The sequence below is a fragment of the Anoplophora glabripennis genome, unplaced genomic scaffold, assembly GCF_000390285.2.
Source record: "Anoplophora glabripennis isolate ALB-LARVAE unplaced genomic scaffold, Agla_2.0 scaffold1310, whole genome shotgun sequence".
Lineage (NCBI taxonomy): Eukaryota > Metazoa > Arthropoda > Insecta > Coleoptera > Cerambycidae > Anoplophora > Anoplophora glabripennis.
Window position 1 is genome coordinate 64,805 of NW_019417417.1, and position 21,004 is coordinate 85,808.

At 33.8% G+C, this 21,004-nt stretch overlaps 1 protein-coding gene across 1 annotated transcript in view; it reads right to left on the bottom strand.

The window, feature by feature from the left end:
* Positions 1-19,558, bottom strand: part of LOC108914573 (fatty acid synthase-like) — a gene marked incomplete at its 5' end in the record, with an annotated part of 24,406 nt that extends 4,848 nt beyond the window's left edge. Inside the window, 19 exons of the mRNA XM_023456263.1 lie at positions 44-524; positions 975-1,140; positions 1,217-1,373; positions 1,540-1,670; positions 1,728-2,342; positions 2,409-2,808; positions 6,204-6,470; positions 6,653-7,007; positions 7,067-7,305; positions 7,361-7,604; positions 7,657-7,771; positions 8,038-8,326; positions 12,821-13,018; positions 13,085-13,301; positions 13,350-13,491; positions 18,274-18,416; positions 18,490-18,770; positions 18,950-19,153; positions 19,354-19,558. Of these exons, the coding sequence (XP_023312031.1) occupies positions 44-524; positions 975-1,140; positions 1,217-1,373; positions 1,540-1,670; positions 1,728-2,342; positions 2,409-2,808; positions 6,204-6,470; positions 6,653-7,007; positions 7,067-7,305; positions 7,361-7,604; positions 7,657-7,771; positions 8,038-8,326; positions 12,821-13,018; positions 13,085-13,301; positions 13,350-13,491; positions 18,274-18,416; positions 18,490-18,770; positions 18,950-19,153; positions 19,354-19,558 (4,849 nt within the window). The remainder of the gene's footprint in view (positions 1-43; positions 525-974; positions 1,141-1,216; positions 1,374-1,539; positions 1,671-1,727; positions 2,343-2,408; positions 2,809-6,203; positions 6,471-6,652; positions 7,008-7,066; positions 7,306-7,360; positions 7,605-7,656; positions 7,772-8,037; positions 8,327-12,820; positions 13,019-13,084; positions 13,302-13,349; positions 13,492-18,273; positions 18,417-18,489; positions 18,771-18,949; positions 19,154-19,353) is intronic.
* Positions 19,559-21,004: the final 1,446 nt, after the last annotated feature.

Consider the following 21,004-nt stretch of genomic DNA (forward strand, 5'->3'; position numbering starts at 1 on the left):
TATTAAGGAATAGTATAGTTTACAAACTACATGATGTTTTTACCTTGAGATCCCGCGGAATTTTGAAGGAGAAGGGGGCACTATAAGTTCCTTTTCAGGCTCTCGAATTTGGACCAGAATTTTTCCCATGTGTTTTCCTGTAGCCATGAACCTGAAAGCTTGCTCCACTTCACTGTAATTGAACACTGTCCTGTTTAAAGGTTTAATAGTTCCACGCTTGATCAAGTCCGTCATTATTTTAAATAATTCTTGCTTAACTCTGGGAGACTCACTGAACAATTTGTCCAACATGACACCCTGGAAGCTTATGCATTTTTGGAACAGGAGTAAGCTAAGATGGTGGTTATTGGCTAAATCGAATTTTCCGATTTCGATGAATCTGCCCCTCTTTGCAAGGCATCTAACGGACGCCACTAATTTTTCTTCAGCCAAAGAATTCAGCACCATATCGACACCTCGGCCTTTAGTTTCGGCGAGAACCAACTGCTCAAAGGATTCGTCATGAGAATTGCCGATATGTTTATCTAAATATTAAGGTAGTTTTTCAGAATAAAATAAAATTTTGTTTATGAATAGATGAGCTTTCATAAATGATTACAAGCCACATCGCATGACAGTAATTTTGTTTGAAATAGTAATTTGATTTCCTTCACGTTGGCAGTGAAATTTCGGAAAAATTAAAATAAGATCAAGGTTACATTAAAACACAATATTCTGTTTTACCGCCTGTGATTGATATCAGTTTTCTCGAAATTCTATTCAACCAATCAGCGATCGCATTATCTCGAGCGTAGGGTAACGGTTTGTCATTGTTCATTGTAAACAAACCATTAAAATTGGCGACGCCAAGATTTAGGGATTTTTCGTTACCAGTACCAGTCGTGCAATGTTGTGTTGCCTAAGCTCGGTGGTCCCGTGGCTTGTAAACATTTATGAAGGCTCTGTATCTTCTAATATCGTTTTCTTTCACCAACCTTTAAGTTGTGGAAAGGTCTTCTTCAGAAAATCACGTTTTTCCTTAGTACCGATTGTCGTGAACACTGTGCATCCGTAGTACAAAGCCAGTCTTATAGCCGCTTGCCCGATTCCACCGGTGCCCGAATGTATTAAGATGCTTTCGCCTCTTGCCATTTGTCCTCGCTGAAAAATGAATGAAATTAAAACCGACAGTGTTGCAAGAATTATAAGAAATTTTATGCGAGTACCAGAAACTTACAATTATTAAGGAATATATGACAGTAGCGTAAACCACAGGAACTGTAGCTGCTTCTTCCAAACTCCAGCTGTCAGGAATAGGAAACTTCATGTGGATATCGGCTAATACCAGTGTAGAGAGAGCCCCGCAGCTTACCATGCCCATGTAACGCCTTCCTCTGATGAGACCGAACAGAAGAATTCTTATTAATTGAAATTTTTCGTATAAATAGAAACATTTTTCATTTAAATAAAAGAAACTGAACTAACTAAAAACAAGCAAACATTAAGCTTAAATTATGGATTTGTTCATATTAAAAAATAATCTACTCGAATGTCATTTACCTACTGTCTCTTCCTGAAAATTCGAATCCTTGAACGCACTCCTGCTGCAGACGGTCCTGCGTTATGACATCTACATTTATTTTTCCCGTAGCAGTCATAATATCTCTAAAGTTTAGAGCGCTATAATATACCTGTGAAAAATGGAGAACTAGTGTTTAAACTTGATACTGGTAATGATGTCTGCTTACAGTGATCAATTCCTCTTCAGTTTGTTCTTTCATGTGGCGATGGAGAGGACCTTCTCTCCATTTTAAACTGGACAAATCTCCTCTCAGAGTTGAATGTAGGAAGCAGTGACCGCTCTCTACAAAGTTTTCTCTTTCCAATAAGAGATGTCTGTAGGTACCCCATTGGCCATTTTTGCAAATATTAATGGCCATATTTTTTTCCAACTGATCACGATAAAATGCCACCTGAGGCCTAAACACCTCGCGATCATCCATTATGTGCAAACACCTGACATTTTGACTCTGCGGTTCTCTTCTGAGGCAATTGACCAGACCCAAGACGCCACTTTTGTATTTGTTTTCTGAATACAATATCAAATCTTGGTTTATCTCTTTAGTGATTGCGTTCTGTACTCCACTTAACCAGTGGAAGTCTTGTATGTTGTTCACTTTGACGTATTTAGGTTTTTTCATTATACCTCTTCTACGAAGAAGGACGAAGGTTTCATTTGAGGTTCGGTGTACTGTAAAAACTGATAAATTGTGACTCAAATTTTTAGGCGTGTCGAAGTTTGGAGATTCTCGAGTTAGAATGAAGGCATTTTCTGTTAGCACAGAAAAAGTTTTTTCCAAAATCTGAAACAACAATTAATATTTTGGAGTTGATGGATACCTATTGGTAAAAATAAAGGATTTACTTACATCATTTCTCCCAAAGATGTTTGAAGCAATCACGAGCATGCAGTCTGATTCGCTTTCCAATTTTTTATTTTCAACGTCGATATCTATCTCTGGAAGAGAAGTTTTACTCAATATCTTAAGAGTGGGTTGTATAAGAGGTTGATCTTCTAGAGCTAGTTTTACGACAGACATCAATGAAATTATATCTGCTTTGGTAAATTCATCAATGAGTTCAATAGCTTTAACTTTACGAGCTGGATTGTTTTCTAGGATTATTTGCATGTTCACTCTTACGGATTGGTTTACATCTAAATGCGTAAAGTTAGGTACGAATTTGTAGCTTTCTAATACTGGAACAGCCAATAACTTTTTCCTGGGAATTGAGCTGGCTATTAAACCCCAAATACTTATACCGCCAGATCTGAAACCGGCAGGTCGAACGGACTGTAATATTTCGCACTTCCTTAGCATTAACGAAGAATCTTTGACTTGCCTTTGTTGTTCTCAGGCTAGGCTCTGTGTGGACGTATCCATTATCAGAATCCCTAGGCCCGCCCTGGTGTTGATTTTGGTTCTTATTACTGATCATATCTAATGTTTCCAAAGATTTCACCGCTTTTTACTGTCGCCACATTCAAGTAGCAACTGCAAAAGCTTTGCCACGGCTGAGGTTGCCACAAAGCCTAGGGCAGATCAAAATTCTTAGTTAAAGCTAAAGAAGTGCGTTATAAGAAGGTAGCTGGCGACCACGTACATAGGTCAAGGCATAACAACAAAAAAAAACAAGATGATGCCATAATTTTTATTTGGTTTATGTCATTGATAAAACACCGGCACATAAAAAAGGGGCCTGTACCTTTGATTTGACCTAATAACCTATATTGTAACCTATGTTATATTGTAGAGGGCGCTAATAGTAGTTGATCGAGTAGATATTAGCTCTATATCTTAGTTAATTTAGGAGCTATTTGAAAAAAAGTGTTAATAGGCGACTTTTTTCAAAGCGATATATCTTAGTTAATTTCAAAGCTAAGAAAATAAATCTAAATGGCATTGTTATGGTACACTTTACAGCTTATTTTATAGCAGTTCCTATGGGCCAAGCCTAAATAAAAGTATTAAAAAAGGGCAAATAAAAATTTTGTAAATCGATCAGATCTAATTGAATTACCACTTTGAAAAAAATATGTAATAATTGTCTCTGTCTTTTCCAACAGCAATTCATTAAAATCCAAGAGGTACAACATATCGAAAAAAATTTAAAGTGACTGGACCATCTTACGACTACTATGTTGACGTTTCTAATTTGCTTTATATTCCAATAATCTTCGGAAAAATTGCGTTTTGACAGCTCATAAAAAGTATATCAACGCTTGATGGTGTCAACTAGCCTATTACAATGTTTTTTTGATCAACTTTTATAGTGATTAGCGAATCAAATTTAATTCAGTTTGAGTTAAGACAAATAATTCTAAATACCGTAAGTGTAGTTTTATACGTAGAAGTGATAATATCAACACATTTTTAATGGATTTTTTTGTCCTCTAGTCTCTACATTTTATTTTTATAGACCTTCGTAGACCAGAAATTCGTCAACTGTCCCTTCTGACATTCATCTGAATATGTATAATTAAAAACCTAATCAATTTTTCAAAATTTTAACTTAACCATACTTTCAGTTTCAGTGAAGCAACCACACATAGTATCGTTAAGTAGCTTTTTCCCCGGACTTTTTCCCCGGACTTTTTCCCAGGACTTTTCCCCGGACTTTTCCCCCGGACTTTTTCGCCGGAGTTTCCCTCCGGACTTTTTCCCGCAGTTTATCCCCGGAGTTTTTACCCGGACTTTTCCCCCGGAGTTCTTCCCCGGAAATATGTTTTTTTATACTGAAAAACGATGCATCCTCCTAAAAACATTGAACAAATCTATTTCATTCAGAATTAATGGCGGATTTTTTACAAAATATGCAAACGGGAAAAAGACGTGGCCTACTTTTTTTTTATTTACAAACATTGTGGTATTTTCGAACGGACGCCAATGGTGCAAGTAAAAGTATTGGGATCACCCCAAAAAATTTACATTTATTCTTCCAAACGGTTTTTCAAATTTCACCTTAATATTTTTAACTTTTTCCAGTTGTTAACAAAAATAAAAATATTAATTTCAACAGACTATGTCGGAAACGAAGCATGTTTCGATCTACGTTTGTATGAAATTATTTTCAGGAAATAACTTTGACAACCACGTAAAATATTTCGTACTTATTACAGAATAAAATTTCTGTTTGACTTTAAAATGCGGTTGGCATGTAGAACTTTCACCTGGCATGTACCGGGTGCTCAGAAAATCGGTAAATATAAAAATCTTTCAAGAATAAACTGCCTTTGTTCTTAATAGTACATAAATATGTTATTAAGAAAAGTAGTCATTAATATGATTTTATGCCATTTTCAGCTATTTTTTTTTGTAAAATCTGTGCGAATTGAGCGTATCAAAATACATTAGAAACATACTTGATCAAAATCAGAAAAATTGTTTTTAATATTTTTGCGGTACCACTAACGTGTTTTTGGCGATTTTTCGGTATTATTTTGTGATTTTTGCAAATTCTGGGAGGGCAGAGCAGAAAAGACTTCAGATTAGGATCCAGCACATCAAAGTGTGTAAGAAACTCACTTGATCAAGTTTAGAACAATTTTTTAACGTGATTTTCGGCGATTTTTTGCTATTTTTTTTGCTAATTTTGGAGGTGTCAGTAAACGGATTCAGCACGTCAAAATACATAAATCTTATTGGGTCAAATCAAAGGTACAGACCACTTTTTTTTTGTGCCGATATAATTAAAGTCGAACAAACGAATTCAAGAATAATAAAATAACTATGACGACTCGTGACATTGAGAATAGGTGAAGCATATTCATTGATTGGCTAAAAAGAAAAAAAAGCGCCGCAGGCGAAAATTTTCAAATTTTCAAGGTTCAATGGCCCTGGTAAATGAATCTGGAAATTTTTAGTTGCATTTGCAATATTACCGAAAAACTGACGTTCGCGGGAAGGATTTTCATTTAGATTTTATAAAAAATATATTTTTTGACTTCCCCCTTTTTTCAACATCGAGAGAGGGCACAGGTCCCTCGCAATTTAAAAAATCCTTTTTGTCTTCAATTTTCCATCTGGAAAATGGCGTTTCCAATAAAATACATACTGGATCATACATAGGAAACATTTCTAATTTCCGCGTCACTCGTTCCCCCACTCCGTAGTTTACCCACATGTTGTCTGCTTCGTTGCCATGACAACCGCCCTAAACAACGCTACGAAGTGAAGCGAAATACAAACTGATTTCGATCCGCGTCATTTTTTTATGCTATACGTTGTATGGTACGAAGTTGATGTTCGCACTCAACGAATAAGGTAATGGTTTTTTAGAAGGCCGTCACCGCGCAACTATTCTGTTTATTTCTGCGTATTAAACAAACAAATACAATACATTTTCAATATAGAATTATACCTAAATTATAAAATTTATATAAAATTAAAAATAATTTTAAATTGCACAACCAAACGGAAATTTTAGGTGAAGCGGTGCGTCACTTGCGTCACCTGGCGAGCCGCCACTGAAATAATTGTTATATTATGTAATATTCTCATGAATTTATATTAATGAATCTTTTCCACATCCAAGTTAAAAATGAATGTGTAACCACATCGAAATTATTTATCTATGTAGAATTAAAAGAATAATACATATAAAAGGAAAAATTGTAGTCAATCGATAAAGGAAAAGCTTATCTTTATTATCAATTGCCTTATTACCTTATTACTCCAGTTTTCATATCGTTGATTACTGGCAGAACGATAGCATTTTGTTCATTTCGTACTACATTGTCCAATAGTTGCAAATGAGTTATTGTCATTATAGTCAGTTTAGAAATGTAGGTTGGTACATAAAGCAACCTAGTATCGGATTGTAAAATCTTCAGTTGAAGCATGTTATCAATGAAGGTGACCCAATTGTCATCCCATTTTATGTAAGCCGTCGAGGTGGAACTGTCGCATTCCTCTATTGCACGAAAACCTCCCCTAAAACATGTTTTTTATTTAATTCATAGTTGAACTGCAGGATGAATTTGAATAATCACCCAAATGTCTGTTAAGAATGGAAATTATTACAATATAGTGTGAGAGATGAAGATACCTACGTCATTGTTATTTTATCATTTCTAAATTATCACGATATTAAATATTTGTTCCCTGATACATACTTATATGTGTATCCTCGTAATCTCAACTCCTTGTAGACGTCTTTGCTTTTTAATTTAAGGCCTGAAGAGCTTTCAATTGGCACACAATTATGTGATAAGTTTTTAGACTCTGGTGTCAATAAGGAGATCCTTCCAGTAACCACTATGGAATTGCCTTCAGTAACTTGGAAATTGCCATTGCTCGATTGAATGTTGATCTGTAGTTTGAAATAACCTTGTTTGGGTACTGTGGTGACCCTGATGAATCTACAGTGTTCAAAGCAAACTTGCGAAAGACTCATTTCTAAGTTATTAAAGGCTGAGAAGGTTTCCCATACTAGATATAAATATCCTGCAGCAGGAAATATATTTCTACCTGAAACCCAAAACATTTATACAATTAATGAAGTGAATCTTATTATAGAAGTAACAGACCGTCAATAACATGTCCTCTGATGTATTTCCATTTGTTATCATCAGCATTAATAAGAACCACTCTATCGCCGCACTTGATATCATTTTTCAAATATTCTATGTGATATGTTGGTATACTTTTAGGTTTTCGATGGTTCCACTTTATATAAGGAGATATCATTTCTGTTCCCCTACTCACAGGAATTGGAATAGGAGGATAAAGTTTACTTATTTGTGGATTGAACCCAAGTTCGTACAAGCTGCATTAATAAATTCATTACTTTTCATAAAATCGTATAGTTAGAGAGTTTTTACCTTCCAAGTCCTTTAAAAAATTCTGCTAAGTAGCTGTCATTATCTTTATTAAATAGTGGAATAACAGAAACGTCTTCCAGTTCCTCTGATAGGCTGTCTCCAAATTTGAGTAGGACCGAATCTTTACTCAATATATCAGTATCATTGCTAAATATCGTGTTTACAAAGTATTCAGTTCTTTTATTATTTTCGTTATTTTTAGAACATCCTAGTCGATCTAGCACACTTTGCAATACATGACCTTCTACGAAAAATTATTTTGGATATTTCTTTATTAATTATTTATATGAACTTACTAATTGAGGACGAAACTTTAGTTTTAAGAGATACGTCGATGTAGTCAGTTGTCGTAGTTTCATTCTGGTAACTATGACTATTTATTTTGTGGTTATCTACCGTAGCATTGTTTTCCTGAAATATTTTAAAATAAGTGGTATTTCTATTGCATTTTAGGATGATGTCCGATATATTGAACAAGTTATTTTGTATGTATAAAGTTTAAGATAATTAAATAAGTTGAAACTCTTAAATTAGATAATTTCTGTTTGCTTACATATTCCGATAAAAAATAAATTTACCTGTTTTAAATTTTTGTAGTTTTACGTAACCATAAGATGATCATGATAATTATGTTTTATTATTTAATGCAATCAAACAAATTCTCATGGGGATCTTACCAGATTATTGTTGTTGTTAGAATCTAATATTATATCGTTTAGAGCCTTGTTTATAGAAAAAATGTAATTGATAGTGTCTTCCAAAGACAATGTTCCATCACAATACGCAGAGAGTAATTCTGCAAATGGATATCCGCGTTTCCCGGTCGGTTTTACTTCCACTAAATTGAATAAATCAATAAGACCCATCTGAACTACAGTGCTTCCAAGCAAAGGGTCTATGTCGTTGTTAGATTTCTTAAGTAAGACATCTAATATATTTACTTTTTTGCACAGAACATTTTGTATCCTAAAACAAAATTAAATGGCATGATGTTGAACGATGATACAAATGAAATAGGAGGACACAACACAATTTTCATTTATCTTTTTTTTTCTTCAGTCCAGTCCACTGAAAGTAAAAAAATCAAATGTCTTCAGAACAATCTATTTCTTTAAAGATCTCTTAAATCTTTTCAACAGTGCAGGCTGTTTGGGAGCATACGCAAACTCAATTAATTTGTTGCCATATATTTTTCAGGGTGTATCTGGGAAACCTGAAAATATTAGGAAATTTCGTAGATCTGGGTGCGCCAGGGAAATATCATGGAATTTTTTAAATTTTCATGGAAATTTTTAAATTCGTTCTTAATTTAAAAGATGCTGCTACTAGATATCAAGGCGCTGAAAAGCCAGGCTAGGGCCCTATCTGCACTACCTGTGTCGTATGTTTGTTGATGTAGTTTATATCAAAAATTCTCATTTCTATTTTTTTTATTTACTGAACCATATATAACTCACAATACCCGACAGGAATCTTGCAAGGTATACAGAAAAGCTTAAATGGTCAAAGTAATACACAATTTAAAGCTTATCAAAAAATATTACTACTATTAATTCAATTTTTTTTTTCAATTCAATCATTTTATTATGAAAAAAATTAAAATTACTTTTTAAACATTAGCTGTTGCTCTGATTCTGTAACAGTTTTCTTTATATCGTATAATTTGTTTAAAATTGCAATAACAACTATATTTTCTCGAAACGTTGGTGAACAGAAGAAATGAGTTATGCCAGTGAAAAGAACGTAAAAAGTCAAATCAGATTGGTTCAGGAACTTCAGTAGGAATACAAAACGAAGGTAATTCAAAGGAAATGACAGTTTTTTTTTCAGTGCACTACTCTATGCATATACGAGTTTATTTTTCAGTTGGTCTAATAGTTCTTGGGATCTTTATAGTAATGATTAAATTTAGTTCACCCTGTACCTACATATACATATAGGTATTCAGTTTATATATGTATATAAATATTATAATAACTGCTTAAAAGTTGCAACCAAGTGGAAAAATTGATTTATGCAGTTTTAGAAAAAAATAAGCCCAATCTAAATATACAGGGTGTTAAAAAAGAGTGTAAAATATTTAAGGAGGTAATAGTATGAACCAAAATAAGCAGAAAACGGTTGCGGAGATATGGAATGTTTTATGTTTTTTAGCCCCTTTTTTATTTTGCAAAAACGTTGTGTATTTTCTTATAATAGTTGGTTGATGTTTAGTGAAATAAACAGTACGTATTTGACAGTTATTCTCAGTGCACAAGTTTTCTTTCGCTATGGCTGGTTACTCTAACGCAGAATTAACAGACATGCATTTCATGTATGGTCGTGCTAATGGGAACGCCACCGAAGCGCGACGTCTTTATGTTGACGTTTATCCAAATCGCCAGATTCCTTCACAACGTATGTTTGGAATAATTCACGAAAGATTGCGTGATACCGGTTCCTTGAGCAAACAGTGCCATTTATCCGGAAGACCAAGGTCGGTATCCACTCCTAGAGCAGAACAAGAAATTCTAGCACTGGTAGAGCAGAATCCAGGTACGAGTGTGCGGAGAATATCAGCCGAGGTAGGAATTAGTGGTCCTCTTGTTTGGAGAATCCTTCACGAGCAACTGCTTTATCCATACCATGTGCAACGAGTACAGGCCTTAAATCCAATAAATGATCATCAAGCACGTTTGGTTTTTTGCCGCTGGTTTCTACGTCATGATGCTGAAGACCCTCGTTATCTTGCACACAATCTTTTTACTGATGAGGCAGGGTTCACAAGAAATGGAGTGTTTAATTTTCACAATACGCATAATTGGGCCGACGAAAATCCTCATGCTCTAATAGAATCTGGACATCAGGCACGTTTTTCACTAAACATTTGGATGGGTATTGTAGGTGACAGGTTTCTAGGTCCTGTTGTTTTACCAAACCGATTAACAGGCGCTGCTTACCTCAACTTTCTGCAGAACACACTGTATGAGTTTTTGGAAGACATTCCTTTGAATCAGAGGCAACAAATGTGGTTCCAGCATGATGGTGCTCCAGCTCATTCTTCCATGGCCGTTAGAGAGCATTTACACCAAACTTTTCCACATAGATGGGTAGGGAGGGTCGGACCTGTTTTATGGCCTCCAAGATCGCCTGATCTGAACCCTCTAGATTTCTTTGTTTGGGGATATTTGAAGACATTAGTGTATGGTACTTGTAAATAGCCTGGAAGAGCTGCAGCTACGGATTAATCAAAAGTGTCAAGAAATCCAAACCAAGGAGGGTGTTTTCGAAAGAGTTCGAATATCGTTGAGACGAAGATGTCGTGCCTGCTTGGAAATGGACGGAGGACACTTTGAACATGTTCTGTAACTTTGTTTGTAAAAGCCTTTGTCGGTTTATTCCTAATAAAATAAAATGTTTGAAAAACGAATAGTGGTCCATATCTCCGTAACCGTTACTTTGCGGACCCATGTTTATTAAGACTTTTCTGCTTATTTTGGTCCATACTATTACCTCCTGAAATATTTTACACTCTTTTTTTAACACCCTGTACTAGCGAATTTTTTTATTTTCAAGAATATTGCATTATTTTGATTTGCTAAAATTACCACATAAATATCAGCCAAAGTTTAAAAGCTGCCATTTTGCCTTTATTTTTAGCTTGAGCTCATTACATATATTTTAATTAGAGCGCAACTTTTTCAATTTTGTTAATGTAATCTATATGAACTGCCTTAATAAAGTTTTTAACAATTTGCCCAAAGAAACAATATTTACTGATTTTCTATAGTATTTAGTTAATGCTGCTGGAATTTAGCTAAAAATTCCACACATTTTCTTAAATTTATTCTAGTCGATTAGATTGTCATTTTTGCCCAAACTAAAAATCTCCTTGTATAGTTAAACTGCCTTTATTTGGTACTCAGACAAGCAAAAATTGTTAAGTAGTAGAAGTAAAAATTATTCATATTTGGCTACCATTAAATAATTTTTGAATTAATGTGTTTAGTTAAATGTTTGCGTGTAAGATATTGGCAGAACATTTAGAAAGTAGTGATTATTGGAGTCTGATATACAGTTTATACTGTGGCGACTCTTGACTACCAGTAAGGGCGGAAAAATTTAGGTACAAAGTATTGAAAATAAATATAAATGGGCAGTTTTATTTTAAGTACCTATTATTGAAATAATATTTTATTATACAGAAAATGTGTTCAACATTATTTTTTATAGTGAAAGTCCATTCTTCTGCTTTTGTCCGAAATAAACTTTTCAATTACTTTTGCATTAAAGTTTGGTATTTCTGACACCATTGATTTTTCATTAGATAACATTGCAAGTGCTACAGTCAATTTAAAACTACAATTTTAAAAAACACAGAAGAAACAATATGTAAGTAACAAAATTTTACACTATACCTGAACAAATTACGTTTATTAAGAAAAAGTGTGGTGAACAGCTAGTATTTGCTTACGATTGGATTAAACAAACTCCAAACTGCACGGTAAATATGCACTACTCTCAGTCCGTCTTTCACTGCTACGCGGCGGTAACCATCTCCACCACTGTAAACACTTTACGGATGTAGGAGCGAGCTACTCGGTGCCCTCTTATTCAGAGTTATTCAAATGAATTTCGCAAATCTAGTTAAACTGACTGCTCATTACAAATTTAACAATTCCATTTTAATGTATTTTATAAGGCTAATCTATTTAATTATATAGATAACATAGTAAACGAAATTTCAAATTAAATTTTTTTCTATGAAAAATTCCAGGGGTGGCGCCGCACCAGACCCCCTTCCGCACCAGCGCCACTGAGTTTATAAATATGTATATGCAAATTGCAAATATTTTAAAATCTTCATGAAAAGTGTGGAAATATTTAGAGAATTTTGGTCAAAGTATATCATACACCCTGGTCTTTTATTATAGATATTAACGACAGAAGTTTGATTTTGGGATGATATCGGGGATGATATAAATCGTGTTACTGTTAATGGAGAGCATTACAAGGATATGCTAACAGAATATCTTCTACCTAAACTGATAGATGCTGATATAGACAATGTTTTTTTTTCAACAAAATTGTGCGATTTGTCACACATCTCGAATACAATTGATTTATTGAAACAATAGTTTCCTGGGCGAGTTAGTTCACAAAATGCTGATATCAACTGGCCACCAAGATCATGTGATCTCACCCCCCTGGACTTTTTCCTGTGGTATTATCTCTGGTTTACAGGACAAATAGTATCTGACTTTCATTTGAAAATTCAATGTACCTTTGAAAATGTACCAAAATTAATTCAGACATTTAAAATATATTATTATTATTCAACTATAATGTCATTTACTGTATTTCAAAATTAAGTAAGTATTATGAGATTATCATTTGCAGCTCTGTCACATTTTCTGGAAACCCCCCTATTTTAAGTTGACGCTCAACTTATGTCATCTAATATTTTTTATATTATATTACCTTTGAATACACGTGGAGAATGCAGAGAGTGTCATGAGGTCATAGCCGATGTCATACCATTTATTCATCTTCTCGAAGCCAAAATAGAGTGGTACAGAGTCGTGAGGAAAATATTTAAGGAATTTGACAGATCTTGCAAATTCATTATAACGAGAAACTATAGTGTAACCTCTAAACACATGGGTTTCTACATTATTCCTACAAAATACACCATATGATTTTCGTTCACAAGAACACAGCTATTTGAAAAATAAAAAGTCGCACCTGAAACTTTCTTGTAATATTTTTATGTATTCAGTATCAAATTTATTAACATCAACAGTACTGAGTAAGCTTCTAACAGCTTCTTCTGTTCTTCCACTTACACATACAAGTCTAGGTAGATTGTCCTTTGCAATACCATGATTATTGACTTTAGTCTTGGGATTCCACCTCAATAGTACATGGCAGTTACCACCACCAAACCCAAAACTATTAACACCTAAAAAGCCAAGTTAGAAAAAGAAGTAAATGAAATAGAAAATATTACCCATTAATCCTCTGTCGTCCTTTAATTTCATTTTTTCTGTAACCACTTTCATTCTTCCTTCTACTAGTCCTTTTATCTCCGGCTTTGGTTTATTGTAATGTATGTTAGGAGGAATAAATCCATTTTCCATACCAATAATACACTAGAGTTATTATTATTCATATATCATATACAGGATGTTTCATTTCCGGTGTGCCAAACTAACACAGATGATAGATAAAGTAATTTCGAGCCAAAAAGTTCATATTGACATGTGTCCGAAAACGCCTCCCTGTGGCCCTTTACTTTATCTAAACAACGGTTTTCCAGAAAAAGCCGATTTTAACTTCTTATGTTTCAACTGAAAATTAAAAATTATAAAGAACCTAGAATTCTATTTTCCCTACAAGAAACAATCATATCTTTTTTATGTAGAAATGGTCAAGGATTTCGATTTTCGAAAAATGGATTACGAATTTGACAAATAAAAAAAGTTAGGAATTTTGAACCTTGGTTTGCCCCTAGTAGGGACGCCCCTGAAAATAATGTGCCAATTTGGTTTAGATAAAGTAATTCCTATTAATAAATGGTACCTCTGTATAAAATTTTATCAATTTATTTCGGAGCATTTTCGAGATATTGTAATAAAATTGTGACTTAATGGCCCTTTTAAAGGGGCGGGCGTAACGCCACAGGGGGGCGTTTTCGGACACATGTGGATATGAACTATTTTGCTTAAAATTACTTTCTCTATCACCTGTGTTCGTTTGGCACACCGGAAATTAAACACTCTGTATAGTGTATAACAATGAACCAAAGAAGAGAGTATACATATAAAACACAAGAAAATATTTTCGAAACCTCACAAAAAAAATTGTTCGAAAAAATTCTCGAAAAACTACTCATTCTCATTGTTAAATTATATACATAGTTCGGAGAGATTTGTGGTGACTATTTGCTTTTTTCAGAATAACTTCTACGCCACTGACTTCTGAAAAAGTTATTTGATAGTTTATTCCATTTAGCAGAAAAAAGTATTGGCGACAAAAATTTGATTTTCTAGCAGGACGATGATCCTCTGTCATATGGCCAAACTTACAAAGACCTAAATGTCATTGTTAAAACAAAATGTCTTGCCAAAGGACAAAGGAGACCTTACAGATTACTGTCTTAAACAAACACTTCTATCCGAGCGTATACTTGTCACAACATTTTGTAGTAGTTTACTTGGCTACCTACTGAATTTGTGGCAATCATTAATTGACATAATATAGTTGAGGTGAATTTGGAAAATTTTATTTAAAAATTGCATAAAATTTATATATTATATTGTACATATTGTGCAAAACCGTACTTGTCTTATCAACTTCGACGTCACCTGTTACATAGGTGTTGTATAACAATGAAAAAGTAATATTAACGGTCGGTAGAAGGAAGCACAATAAACAGGCACTTAGGTAGGAAATTCTGGAAGGAAGCCTAAATAGTTGAAGATAGGTAGTTGAAGTGAGAACAGTGTGGAGATCGGTAGTAAGACGATCGGCGGGCAGTGTGTCAAAGTAGTGAAAAGTTAATTGTTTAAAGTGTTATTAGTTAGCAGGTAATATTCTTTAAGTACTTTGTTGTTAATTGTTCTATGTAATCTTATGATTGTGATAGTTATAGATGTTTCATGATAATAATTCTTTATATGTTTAGCTTCCATTGCTTTATGCTCAAAGGCATATATTTTTCTAAGGTAAAATTGTTATAATTATTATTAACGATTGCTCATTATTTATTTCATGTTAAAAATATATGTATTGTCCTGATTGCCAGACGTTGCAGTAACGACTTCTTTGTTTCACATCTAACTTGTTTTTGCTACGATTACGTTATACGTAAAAGATAGATGTTTCATGATAATAATTCTGTATATGTTTAGCCTTCATTGTCTAACGCTCAGGGGCGTATATTTCTATAGATAAAATTGTTACAATTATTATTAACGATTGCTCATTATTTATTACATGTTGAAATATGTATATATTGTCGTGTCTGCCCAGATATTGCAAAACAACTTCTTTGTTTCACATTTAACTTGTTTTGTCTTGATTACGTTGTTCTTTGATTTCTTGTGCTCACTTTATGTCATACGTATGTAAGAGCTTTGTTGAATTTACTAACATTTTCACCCATGATTATTATTATTGTTATTATTGTTGTTGTTCTCCCGAAATCTCAACTTTAGCTGGATAGCCTCCCGTATTATGAGACTCCAGTACCTTCCCTATTATTATTGCTATTATTATTATTGTTGTTGTTGTTGCTATTATTGTTACTAAAACCTCTTCAGTTTTACTTGGAAGTGTGTATGTCGGACTTGAGCGAGATGACATTTAGTGAGAAATTAAATAAGTCCAGTTTTAATTATCATTAGCAAAGGATCTTAATTTATTCCTTTGGTTAGTGGTTGCTTTTGTATTTATATTTGGGTGGTAAGAGCAACGATCGTGGGTTTCTCTGCCATGCTCTTTCCCCACAGGAGCTCTAGGTGAGCCTGGCACTCTCATTCGATATTAAATGGTTGTTAACGTTTTTGTTGTTCTTTATATTTGTCACATGTTTAATTTGAAGATTGTTGTATGTCAATAAAAGTTAGGTGTATTTACTCTGCTTTTGTTTTATATAATTTAACCATACATCCCCTCTACAAAGTTAGTAGCCAGCGCCTTCCGATCCATTAAAAATAAATACACACAACGTAGGTATTCCTTATGACGATTACATATTTTTGGCCACAACTACGTTTATTTATTTTTTGTCGAACCTAGGGTTGTTATACTACAATATAATGTGCCGTCCGAATATTTAGTTGATAGGGCTCGTAGTTTTCTTGAAATTTTTATGGAATTACAGAATTCAGAATGAACAGGAAAATGTAGTAAAACTTTATGATCTTGCATTTTAATGGGTTTTAATTAATTATCATTTGTTAATCAGTTTTTGGTTCAATTTCTACAGTCTTCTTGGATTTCTTAATAATATTTCCTTGTGATATTCTTCAACGTTAAAAAAATGGGTACTTTGCTAGGGACAACATTAAAATTTATCAAAAAATGTACCTAATCCCTGTATATAAAACCGCGAAACATTTTTAAGAGTTTGATGATATGCAAGAATATATCGAATTACATTTTTTCATAAATTCACAAATAAAAAGAGTGTTTTTTGTACAGGCCACAATTGTGGGACACATTGTATGTATAGAGACGTTGCCATAACTTTCTTATGTATTTTTTTGAGATCGTAAGAAAATTGGTCTTTATAGTTCTTTCCTAGATAAAAAAGCAAAATATTATGTAAAGAGGACATAATATTATGAGAATATCCGTGTACAAAAGGGTCACAGACGACAAAACTTTTGTTCAAATTTTCTCCAATTGTTGTTACTTCACAACAATTGATATATAACGAGCGTTCAAATAAAAACGTGGTCGAAGTTGGCTCTGACACATTGGACGTAGGGAGTAGCTTATAGCGACCAACTTAACCTCATTTCTCAACGAGCTGTATAGCAGCTGTCAGTTTCAATAACGTTAATGACTATATAACTTTATTTTAAAGAATAATCGTGATAACAATAACAAACAATTAAAGGAGCTGCGGAAAGTGTCCCCCTCCTTGTTATAACAATAAATGAAAGCAGCTGCTGAAAGTGCCCCCCTCCTTGTTCCAAGCACTTTTCACACCTGTTCCTCAACGAATTAAAGACATTTTCTAAGATGCTCGGGGTATTGTTAATTTCACGAATCTTGTCTATAAGTCGAGCCTGCAGATGGTTTAAATCAGGAATAGGCAGTTCAAAAATAGTGTTTTTAAGGTAAGGCCACAAAAAGAAATCACATGGCGTAATATCACATGACCTCGGTGGAAATTCATATTCAGCACTGAGACTTATTAGTCGATTTTGGAAAACTTCCCTCAACATATTCATGGTCTCGCCTGCCGTATGTGCCCTTGCGCCATCTTGTTGAAAGTAAAAGTTTGTAATTTCGTTTTCTTTCAGCTGGTTAACAAAAGGAGCGATAATTTCTTCTCTATACCTTTGCGCAGTAAGAGTACCATTAAAAAAATAGGTCCATAAATCCTTCTTCGATTGAGAGCACACCAAACTCCAATTTTTTGAGCGTGTAGAGGGCCCTCGACAAAAAAGTTATCTGGTTTTTCAGAAGACCACATTCTCATATTCTGTGAGTTTACGTAACCACTTAAATGAAACCAGGCTTCATCAGAAAAAAAGGTGATATTATGAAGTTCACCGTAGTTGTTTAAAAACCATTCACAAAATACAGCCCGTCGCGGAAAATCAACTTCATGAAGTTCTTGCTGACAAATTAAACGATAGGAGAACAAACGCAAATCTTTTTTTAACACTGTGTGGCAGGTACCGACTGATACTCCCACCATTTGTGATAAAACACGTACAGAAGTTCTTGGCGCATTTTCCATTATTTGTTGGACATTTTCTTTTAATTCTTCAGTCCACTTTTTAGGTCGGCCGCTTCCTTCTTTTCTTGTTACACTGCCCGTTTCACGAAAAACATTAACACACCGCTGAATTGCACTTTGAAAAATTTTGTACTCGACAACGCCGGGAAATTGATTTTGAAATTCTATGAAACATTCCTCAATAGAATACTTCCATATTCCATCAATCTTGCGTCCATTTCTAAAGTAGGACTCTATGATAAACACTTTTTGTTCTTGAGAAAACACCATTTTAAACGCTTTTTAAAACGAAAATATTCAAATTGATAGCGGCGATATAGCGCTTTGACAGATGACGTTTAAGTTCATTTGCTATACGCTACGCCCTACGTCCAAATTTTCAGAACCAACTTGACCACGTTTTTATTTGAACGCTCGTTATATATATTGGAATAGTGAAGAGTCAGCTTTTTACCTTGATAATGGAACAGACACCAGATGTTGGTTCTGAATGTCCGATGTTTGATTTGACGGAACCTATCAGCAAAGGTTCTGTTCTCCGCTTTACAAGAACGTCGTCGATGGCAGAACATTCTTCCGGATCTCCAACAGAAGTACCTTAAAAATTTTTTTTTATATTATTAGAATAAAATTTCAACAGAAAATTAATCAGTAACAATAATGACATTACCTGTCCCGTGAGCCTCCAAGAAGCTGAGGCTGTATCTGTCAACGCCACATTCATCATAGAATTCAGTCAGCAGCTCCCCCTGTCTTTCCTTGGAGGGAAAAGTGATGCTTTGCTCCTTGTATCCATCACAGTTCGTTTTGGCGTGAACCACTTCGGCATATATTCTTTTGGCATTTTTCGCCCTCTGAAGAAATAGAACCGCCACAGCTTCTGACCTAACATAGCCATTACCTTCTTCATCAAATGTCTTGCAAGTACCGTCCTTACTTAGAACTCCCAATCTGAATGTTATTATAAACTTCAGTCTTAGAAAATTGTAAACGTTTATTGGGGGTGAAAAAAACATTTACAATACGTTGAAGAGAACATTTGGTGGACAAATGTACAGCTGAATAATTATTGAAATGGGAAAAGGCCAAAGATTTTTTGAATCTTTTGATGAAAAATATGATTTACTCACCTTGCAAACTGCAGGGTCATTAACGGATGTAAACAAATGTTCCCTCCACCGACGATAGCGTTGTCGATCTCTCCTTGTCGAAGGGCTCGGTAAGCATGTTCAAATGCGTACAAAGAACTACTACAAGCTGTGTCGGTTACGTACGACGGCCCTTTCAATTTTAAGAAGTAACTCAGTCGATGTGCTATCATAGACCTTTGCGCTCTGCAACAAAATGAGTTTAAAGTAAAAGAAAATGTGACATTAGAGTCCCAATGTAGATAATTAAAAATTGTAATCCTTTGTTTACATGACAACATTGGATCATTTTACACCCAAAGTCCTTATAAATGAATGATGAGAAACCTGTGATTTCCCACATTTAGGTACTCAAATATTTCACAAAATGATTATCTTGCGCTTACCCAGTCACAGCGTAGGAATTTGGGATCAAGTTGATAAAGTAGCACACTTTATCATTTTCACTATAACAAGCGCCCATGAATACACCAGTCCTGGTATTCTCCAGATCGAGAGGGTTTAAACCTGCATCCAAAATGGCCTCTATTGTTTTCTCTTGCACTAGTGACGATACTGGGTCTAGTGAATCTGATTGTCGTTCGTGGACGCCTTAGTAAATAAAAATAAATAAGTGAATATATAAAAATAAGAATAGGGGAAGAATGGACATACATTAAAACAGTATAATGGAAGTAATTTTTAAAGTGTTAAACGATTTCTTATACAAAAAATAAAATATTTTACAAAATTCGTTTTAGAATTTCGAGTCCAGAAACTTCAACTAGACTAAAAATTTGTCTTTGCTAACATGTTTCTGTTCTCTGTACAGGCAATAGTAAATCTAAAATTAATTACTAGAACATACACATTAATTTCATACATTATTTATATTTGTTCAAATTTTGTATAATTTTCAATTAAAAATTTTTTCATTAATGTCATGTATTTTTGTTATTCATATATTTTTTAATTGAACTGGAACTAAGATAATGAATCTCGAAGCATAAAAAGCATATTTCTCTGGAGACGAGATCTTTTAATTAAAGGTATCTGAATTGCATTATTTGTTATAGCTCTTGTTTCATAGTTGTGTAAAATGTATAATGTTGTTTTATTTTTACATCATAAATTAATGAACTGTAATATTACAGGATGTTTTACGAGTTCTATGACAAACTTTGACAGATGCTAGCTGGGTTAATTTTTTCTTTCAGCTTGTATTTTGTATTTTTATATACATCTTTCCAGTTGTCTCTATGAATTATGATACCTGTATCATCTGCCTAAGAAAACATCTTGCCATTGTTAAGTAAACTTGCAAATTCATTAACATACATTAAGAAATATGTAGGTCCAAGGACAGTGCCTTGTGGGACACCTATTTATATTTCTAGCAGTTTAGCAATAGTGTTATTAATTTTAACTTTTTGAATTCATTTTTTTATAACATTTTAATAAATCTAATCCTTGTCCATTTATTCCAATGTCATACAATTTTTCTAATAAGTCTTGAACGCCTTAGTTAAGTCCATAAATACATTCTTTCCCCATTATTAATTTGATTAATGACTTCATTAGTCAATGTAATTCCTGCATTTTCAGTAGTTTTACCCAAATTGATTATTGTATAAAATATTTTCATCTTCTAAATAACTCAATCAACCCCGTTTTTAAACATTTTCAAATATTTTCGCNGTTAAGTCCATAAATACATTCTTTCCCCATTATTAATTTGATTAATGACTTCATTAGTCAATGTAATTCCTGCATTTTCAGTAGTTTTACCCAAATTGATTATTGTATAAAATATTTTCATCTTCTAAATAACTCAATCAACCCCGTTTTTAAACATTTTCAAATATTTTCGCAAAGTCATTAGAGATATAGGTCCATAATTTGTAGTTTCAGTTCTGACATGATTGTTATAAACTGGAGTTACTATAGATGACTTCCAATCACTAGGAATTGCAGTCCGTACGATATTTGTTAAGACAGAATTCAGTAGATAAACTATGCCGATTCAAACTCAATTTGCATAATTTTGGGTTGAAAATG